Below are 8,608 nucleotides of genomic sequence, written 5' to 3' on the forward strand. Positions count from 1 at the left end.
CAGGTATATTTGTAAAATGAGGAGCTAACCTCTAAGCTTCCTTCCAACTCGAACACTAGGGATCCCGTTCTGAGAGTCTACGAAATACATATGGCCTGAAATTTGGCCTCCTAAACTCTTTCTCTTTACTCTCAGTATCAGCTAGATCTGTTTCTACCCTCTTGAATTTTAGCAGAAAGGTGTCCTATTTCATATATGGTTTTATAAATTCCATTTTTACGGATGTCATCAATTTTGGCACTGATATTTAACTCTCTTTGGGTTTTGCTTACATTCTATTGGTCCCTCCAGTAAAATGGAAGCTCCTTGAAGGCAGGTGTTGTTCCCTTTCTGTCTTTGCACAGAATAAATACTCGACAAATGTCTATGGCACTGAATCAAATGGAATTGTTTGAACCAAAGGAAAGCACAATCTCCTTGCATACAAGCTGAGGTAATTCTGTGGCCCAAACAGCAATACTTAAAAAGAAGTTGTGTTTTGCCATTCATATAGAAAGATCAATTAAATACCATCTGTAGACACTGTAACATCTAGAAGGTTTGAAGGGACTTTTCACAGCTCCAAGTTTAACAGTTCCACTTGTCAAACCTCTAGTGGGTCAATTGACAAGGAGCTGTGATCACACCTCCTATTTCCTGAGTTCAGTCCAGATAACTGTCTCATTAGCCATCTCTTTATTTCTGCCTTCCAATACAGACATTAGTCAGGGAAAATGGTTTTTAAGCTAATCAATTCCGTAATAATAATGTCATTGTCACATATAAGGAGGCCACAAAGAAAGCAAAGCAGAGAGAGCCTGAATGTTACTGGGAGCGAACAAGGTTGAGGATGCATCACCTCCCACCATCTCTCAAAGGCAGCTTTCTAAAAGGTCCATTTCTTTCCAGCCACAATTTCCACCTCTCACTTCTGCTATGAAATATGTAATGCACAGAGATTCTTTGCTCCCAAAGGGGCTGTGCTTTGGGATTCTTAATAAAATGTAAAATATGTTTGAAATCCAAATGATCTGAATTTCAAGAGACTATCTAATTTCCCTAAGCAATCCAAGCACTAAAAGATAGAGTCAAGGAAGCCGCCGTCTAGAAATTCTATGAATAATGAAAGTTTTCTCACCCTGTTCTCCTCTCCTTGCTCATGCTTACATATGTCTTTTCTGATTCAATTATTTGAAAAGAAGGGGAACAAAACCCAGATAACTTAATTTAGTTCATCTCCAAGGATTCAACCACTCCAGTTGGCTCACTGGAAATCCAGAATCGTGGGATGGCAAAGAATCTCAGAGTTGGAAGGGACCTCAACTATATCTGATATAACATCTTTCATTTTTTTCTCTCTCCCTATAAGATTGGAAGTACCTAGGCTTGAGTTCTCAGTAGGGAGGAAGAAAGGAGTGTGCACACAAAAGTGATTTAATATGATAATAGGGGAGAAGGTCAAGAACTTAGAGATTGAGAAGGAAATGACATGACTCTTGGCAACCAGAAACTTGACTCAGAAGATTCACGGTCAGGAGCAGGCTGACAGAGAGCAGGCAAGATGGAAATCAAAGTGGAAAGAACCATTATCCAAGTCTTTGTCTCCATTCTTGCTCAAGAAAAAAAAAATGAACTGGTGTCATCAACAAGCTGTCAAGGGTCACATCCAATGACAGGATAGAAAAAGATCAACTGCCATGAGTGACAATTGGCATGAGACCCCACGTTCATAGCCCATGCTGTGAGAGCTTCCTTGTCTAGAAGTCTTTGATTTTCAATAAATGAATGGTCCTACTATGTGAGATAGGTTTTGGATATAAACTTGGTTGGATTGTCTGCATCCCTTTGCCTGATCATAGAAGGGGAGGCTGTGGAGATTAAGCAAAATGGAATGTCCATTTCCACGAACTGTGAAGGCCCTGGAAATGGCCCAGGTCTGGAGGGGCTATTATTTTATTGTGTACTGTTAATTGCTTTTATTGATTATTTTCCAGAGGAAAGCATTGTATATGGTTAAGCATGTGACTCCATTGAGCTAATATCACCTGACTAGGGCTCAGTGAAAAACAGCAAGCTCATGGAGGAGGTGGGAGTTTTTAGTGGACTGTAGGCTCAGAGATAAGGATATCACTGAACATCTACAGCTTTTATACTGACAGAGAGAACCAGAGATGGGGTAAAGAAGAGCAGCTGTTCTCTGAGAATCATAGAGGGCTTGGTACTTTTCTAGCATTCATAGTCATAAGGTGAAGACATAATTCCCAGAGATACCATGGGACTCCTAGCTCATATATATGTGTATATAAAAATATATTCATAAATCTACATATGCAAATTATGAATCTATGCATAAATGTATATGTGCATATGAACATACATGTATATATGTATGTGGCAGAAGGGTGGCTCAGTGGATAGAGCACTGGGCCATAAGTCAGGAAGACCTGAGTTCCAATCCATCCTCAGATGCTTATTAGCTGTGTGACCCCGGGCATGTCACTTAATCTCTGTTTGCTTCAATCCAATGGAGAAAGAAATGGCAAACCCCTCCAGTAGCTTTTCCAAGAAAACCCCAGGGACAATATTCCCATGCTATGGTCCTTGGGATCGTGAAGAGTTAAACACAACTGAACAACAACCATATCAATATATGTATGTGTATGTGCATGGATGTGTGTGTGTATATATGTACGTATACATATATACATATATACATATATATACATATATACATATATATATATATATATAAAACCAGTGTATACATTATGTGCTTATATGTGTACAGATACATGCTTTGTTGTTCACACTAGGAGTCATTGCTTTTTGACGGTGCCATAGGATCACAGATACAGAGCTGGGAGGGACCTTGGAGATCACTGAGTTGAAAACACCATCACCCCCATTTCACGGAAGAAATTGAGGTAGACAGAGGTAAATGACTTGTCCAAGATCACGTAGCTAGTAAGTGTTTAAGTTGAGATTCAAACTCAGGTCTTCCTGACTCCAAGTCTAGCACTCTATCTATTGCTTCACACTGTTTCCTAATCACTGCTTCCCTAACCACCAAATGGTGTCTTAACTAATATGCCATATTGAAATATATTTCATCTGTAAATATACATAAAACATTTGCCACATGGTTTAATGGCACAGTTTCCATTTAGTTGATGACTAATATTGACACTTGTGCTTAAGAAAATGGAACTTCATCTAATTCCGGGCATCTCTCTTTCCAGTACTAAAATAAAGGCTGCAAGAAAAAGCTAGGACCCCAAGGGGTCAGAATCAGCCGCTAACATCTGGCTGTTCAAAGAGAATTTTTGTAGTGTCTGAACCACAGATCCTTGTTTTTAGCTCTCCGTGTTACAGAACAGCCTCTCAGTACAATTTTTCCTTTAACAACAAACTGCACCTGTGGCCTTGGGGTCTAAACAGATGGCAGGGCTTCATCTAAACATGGTCTTGCTCTCCATATCCATACTGGTCTCAGCAATAGTGTTGGCTGAGGGGCCTCATTTTTAGGACTGGCTTCAGAATAGCCTCCAAATAACTCAGAATGGATGGACTTCCCTTTGTTTAAAACACACCTGTAAATCATCATTTGTTTTCCAAAAAAACTGTTATTAAACTCATCTCTGCACAGATGTTATTTATGGGTCATGCACTATTTTCCTCCCCTGTCTGTCAGTCATGGTCCTCTGAACCAACACTTCGAAAATAGGGTCAGAAAAAGGTGAGATCCCATGGATACCCAAATCACTATTATGGTCATTTTTATAGCAATGACTGGGAAACAAAATGGGTGCCCATTGACTGGGGAATGGCAGATGAATGTAATAGAATATTTTTGTGCCATAAGAAATGGGTGAATATGAAGGATTCAGAGCAACTTGGAAAGATATGTATAAAGTGATGGAGAGCAAAAGTAGGCCCAGCCGAGAGAGAAATCATGCATGACCAGTGGGTTATAAAGGAAAATAATACAAAAAGATATCAAAAATCAGATTAGTGCAATCAATCTGGATTACAAAGTACTGGTAATGAAATAAGTTCCACGCCCCCACAATAGGAGAGTGGACCAGGGATAGGGAATTCTACAAACACTGTCAGATATGATTGATGGGTCAGTTTGTTTGGTGTAGTTAACTCTTTGCTATGGGGGGAAGCTAGAAAGTTAGAAAACAAAAATCATCAATAAAACATACAATCAGAGTGGCATAGTGGAGAAAGTAGTTGACTTGGAGCCAAGAAGTCCTGGGTTCAAATGATGCCTTAGATACTTAACTGTGTCTGAACAAGATATGGCCATTATGAAGCAAAACAAGTCACTGAACATTTCCCTGCTTCAGTTTCCCCATCTGTAAAATGGAGAGGTCATTTAGAGTTTTTCATTTTTTTCTTCTTTTCCTACTTTCATGAAGTAAATGTTTAATAAATATTTGTTGATTGATTGATTGTAAGTTGGAAAGAAAAGTTGGAGCCAGACGGTGGAGGGACTTGAATGACAAGCCAACAAGTGAGTAGCACTCACACTATCTCTTCCATTTTAGAATATTAACCCAGGAAAGAGACCCCAGTTCCCAATGCTTTGTATTCTTAGCATCTGAACCAAACTGCCAGACAGCTGTTCATTCATGGGGAGAAGCTGTCATCATTTGCTGCTTTCTTTTCTCTGAATGTTCTCAAGCTGTCAAAATATTTGCTATGTCTATCAAAACATGCCAAGCTCATTTTGTGCACTGGGCATGAGCTTCATTGATGTCTCTGCATCAAACAGCCTTGGTTGACTTGGCAAATATGTAAAGAGTTAGTTGAGAAAGTGCTAGAGAGAGTTTGGAAGGTGGGCTGTAAATATGATGGAGTATGTGATAATAGGATGCTTGACACCATTGTGACAGCTGAGGAAAGAAGCAGAGGGAGATTCTGAAACATTTCCTAACAGAGTATGTAATTGAACGTTTGCAAGAAAGTACGACGTGTCTAAGGCAGCTAATAACAGATTAAATTAGGTACCAATTACATGGCAATGGATCCATAAGCCTTAGCTTCTCAGGTTGTTCTAAGGTTGCATTCCAAAGTCTGTTTCAAATTAATGTAAATGCTCTGGGGCACCCTCAAAGGACCTCCAGTATCCCCTGGTTCACACTTTGGAAAACATAATGAACTGGAAGAAATGGAGATTCATACCCAGCTCTATTTTAAGATTCTGAAGAGCACTTCTCCATACCACTGGATTGGCCTAAAAGTCATTAAAAAGTAACTTGTTCATTTAGTGTGATTGCCAAATTCCAAGTTAATTCAGTGAGCTATGTAAAAAGGAACTTTTGGAACTTAGACTTGTCTCTTCAACAGAGACTTACAAAAATCACTAGTAATATTAGTGGCTTTAAACTTCCTATGCTTGATCTGGGAGACTTGGAGCCTTATGTCAGTTACTGATTTTGCCCAGCACAACACAAAGTCATCATTTGGGGAAGGGCTTACAGTGGTCAAAAAAGGATGTGGCCAGAGGATTTCCTTCCAGGATGTGATTTAAGGGGAGCCTTTTCCCTAATTCTAGTTGCAAGAAAAGTGCATCGTTATTGACATAAACCCTCACATTCCTGTCTTGCCTTCAGTAGGATGGCAGTTACCAAAAATATATCTTGTCAAGTCCTCCTGAAAACTGGCTTCATCCTCATAGACAATAATCTTAAACTAAACATTATGCTTGCAGGAAGAAATAGTGCCCAGGGGACAAAGACAGAAAGTGGATGATGGCCAATCCAGGCTCAAAGGACGCTTCCTAGACCTCGGTCCACCATGCATCACTTATTAAAGATCTACTCTATGCAATTTCCTGTGCTCACCCACTTAGAGGCATTCCCTCTATTTCCTACTGTTTTCCCATAATCCACTCAAACTTCCTTATTCAGTTACTGACACCAACACTTACCTCAAATACGCTCTGTATTTTCATAAAGTCATCAACATTGAGTTGGCTTTCAAGGGGCTCTGCTCCACCTTTCTCATCACCTTTTGTTTTGGAAAATGTCTGAGGTCCAGGCTCAACATTTTCCAGAAGTGGAACATTTTGATAATTCATGATGATGCTATTTCTTCTTGGAAATCTTCACTTTCTTCATATATGGTTCTTATTTTCCTCCAGAAGGTACATTTCAGAGAACTAAAGTTTGGCAACAGAACTCTCAAAAAAAAATTCCAATGGATTCAAGTAAGTACAATTTAATTCACTCAACAAACATGTATTAAGTATGTACAACGTACCAAGTACAGTGCTAAGAACTAGAGATGGAAAGAAAGAGAGAGAAAGAAAGAAAGTGAGAAGAAAGTAGGAAAGAAAGAAAAGAGAGAGGGAGGGAGGGAAAGAAGGAAGGAAGGAGAAAAGGAAGACAGAGAGGGGTGGAGAAAGGAAAAGGAAGAAAGGAAGGAAAGAAGGGAGAAAGAAAGAAAGAAAAGAAGGAAGGGAGGAAGGAAAGAAGGAAGAAAGAAAGAAAGAAAAGAAGGAAGGTAGGAAGGAATGAAAGAGAAAAGGAAAACAGAGAGGGATGGAGAAAGGAAAAGGAAGGAAGGAAAGAAGGAAGGAAAGAAATAAAAATACGAAGGAAGGAAGGAAAGAAGGAAGGTAGGAAGGTAGGAAGGAAGGAAAGAGAAAAGGAAGACAGAGAGGGATGGAGAAAGGAAAAAGGAAGAAAGGAAAGAAGGAAGGAAAGGTAAGAAGGAAGGAAAGAAAGAAAAATAGGAAGGAAGGAACGAAGAAAGAGAAGAAAAAGAAGAAAGAAAGAAAGAAGAAGAAAGAAGAAAGAAAGAGAAGGAAAGAAAGAAAAGAGTGAGAGAGAGAGAGAGGAGAGAGGAGAGGGGAGGGAGAAAGAGAAAGGAGGGAGGGAAGATAAGAAAAGCCTTAACCCCAGTCCCACTGCTATCTCCTACCAAAGTTCATTTTGCAAATTCTCAGTAAAGACTTTTGTCATGCTTCTACTTTGCTGAACCTGGCTTGGTTAAAACTGTTCTGTCTCCTGCATGCAGCTGCTGACTCAGGGAACCAGCTTCTAATCCTCCTTGGAAACGCATTTGAAAGGGGAATTTCCAAAATCAGTTGTCTTACCCCGCTGCTACTAGTCTGCTGTGATCAGAGCCTCCATTTTCCTCCCCAGGAGCGCACACTGGATGCCCACAGTGGCAGCCTCTCCCCTCCTAAACAAAGCTTCAAGTTGTTTGTTTCATCTGGTCTTGGGGCCCCTGCAGGTTTCCTGGCAACCTTTATAAAGGCGCCTAAAACTTCCCTTTTTCTCTTTCTTCCTCCTAACGACTAATGACTGATGACTGAGTTGAAGGTAGGAGGGTATAGACGACAGTGCCAGGTTTAAAAAGCAGGGAAATTCACTCCATTCATTTTTTAGTAAGTCCCAGACAAGAGAAGATGATCCTGAGAAATATGAAAAAGAAGAGCTAGCCGAAGGGAAAAGAATAAAATGCTGCCTGTTTTTTTTTCTATGCAACAAATTCTTCTATTCCTAGATAATGAGCCTATCCCTCCTTGCTGCCACTACCAGCTAAGGGAATAAAAACACCCTAACTCACCTGAAGGAAGGGCAGGTTGCTTTGTGGGGCACTGGAAAGAGTGCTGGACTGCTGTTTGTCCTTCCTTCTCAATGAGGACTATGACTTCAGGGAGGTGATGCCATGACATGCAAATGAATTGGATTTAAGTGAGGCAGGGCTGTGCAAAGTCACCAGCCTCACTTTCTCCTCTGGAGCCATCAGCCAGATATAGAACAGGATGACTGGAGATGGCTTTGGATGCAGTGGGAGACCTTGGCCTTTTCAAGCTAAAGGTCTTTAGCCAGTCTGAGTTTCACTGAGGCAATGCCTATTCAGTGACTAAGGCTTAAGAAGAAATGAGGCAAAGAATGGCCTATTTAAAAAAAAAAAAAATTAGTTCTGGGAGGGGAAAACTCTTGGGGTTTCTGTCCCAAACAGAAACAATTATTATTTACATTCATTCTGAGCCAGTCAGGGCCTCAACAGACCAAGTAGGTCGTGGGACCTACTATTGGCCAATCAATGAGAGCCAGGAGGATTTGGGGTTAAGGCTGGCTCTTAAGAGAAAAGGGGAAAAAAATGTTTCAGAGATTAAAAACTGGGCAGAGCACCAGCAGGTAAGGGTGTGGTACCTTATATAGACTGAGGGAAAGAAGAAAGAAAGAGCGCTGGATGGGAGTCAGGAAATCTGGGTTCAAATTCTGCCTTTGACACTTCCTAGCTCAATGACCCTGGGAAAGTCACTTCGTCTCTTCTGTAAAATGATGATGATAGCTTCTACCCAAGAAGGCCAAATGAGATAATGTTTGTAAAGCTTTGTCCCAGTGATAAAAACGCAAAGTATAACAGTCCCTCCCCTCAAAGAGATTACATTCTGCTAGGGGTAGATGTATGAGGATGATCCCTATTGTAGTGTACCTAGCCTCCAGAGAGCTGACCTCAATCAGGAAGATGAGTTCAAAATCTGCCTGGCTGCTTCTGGGCTGCGGGAACCTGGCACCTCCCAGTGCCCCAGGCAGCTTTCTGGGAACATAGGGCTGCAGAAAAGTTGCTAAACCATATCCACTTCTCAGAGGAAGTTCTT

The 8,608-nt window shown here is 40.6% G+C and overlaps 1 protein-coding gene across 1 annotated transcript in view; it reads right to left on the reverse strand.

Moving 5' to 3' along the window:
- WDR49 (WD repeat domain 49) overlaps positions 1 to 6,067 on the reverse strand; it is a 180,397-nt gene extending 174,330 nt beyond the window's left edge. The window contains exon 1 of the mRNA XM_036755673.1: positions 5,918 to 6,067. Coding sequence (XP_036611568.1) covers positions 5,918 to 6,067 — 150 coding nt within the window. The remainder of the gene's footprint in view (positions 1 to 5,917) is intronic.
- Positions 6,068 to 8,608: the final 2,541 nt, after the last annotated feature.

The sequence above is a fragment of the Trichosurus vulpecula genome, chromosome 4 (assembly GCF_011100635.1).
Source record: "Trichosurus vulpecula isolate mTriVul1 chromosome 4, mTriVul1.pri, whole genome shotgun sequence".
Classification (NCBI taxonomy): domain Eukaryota; kingdom Metazoa; phylum Chordata; class Mammalia; order Diprotodontia; family Phalangeridae; genus Trichosurus; species Trichosurus vulpecula.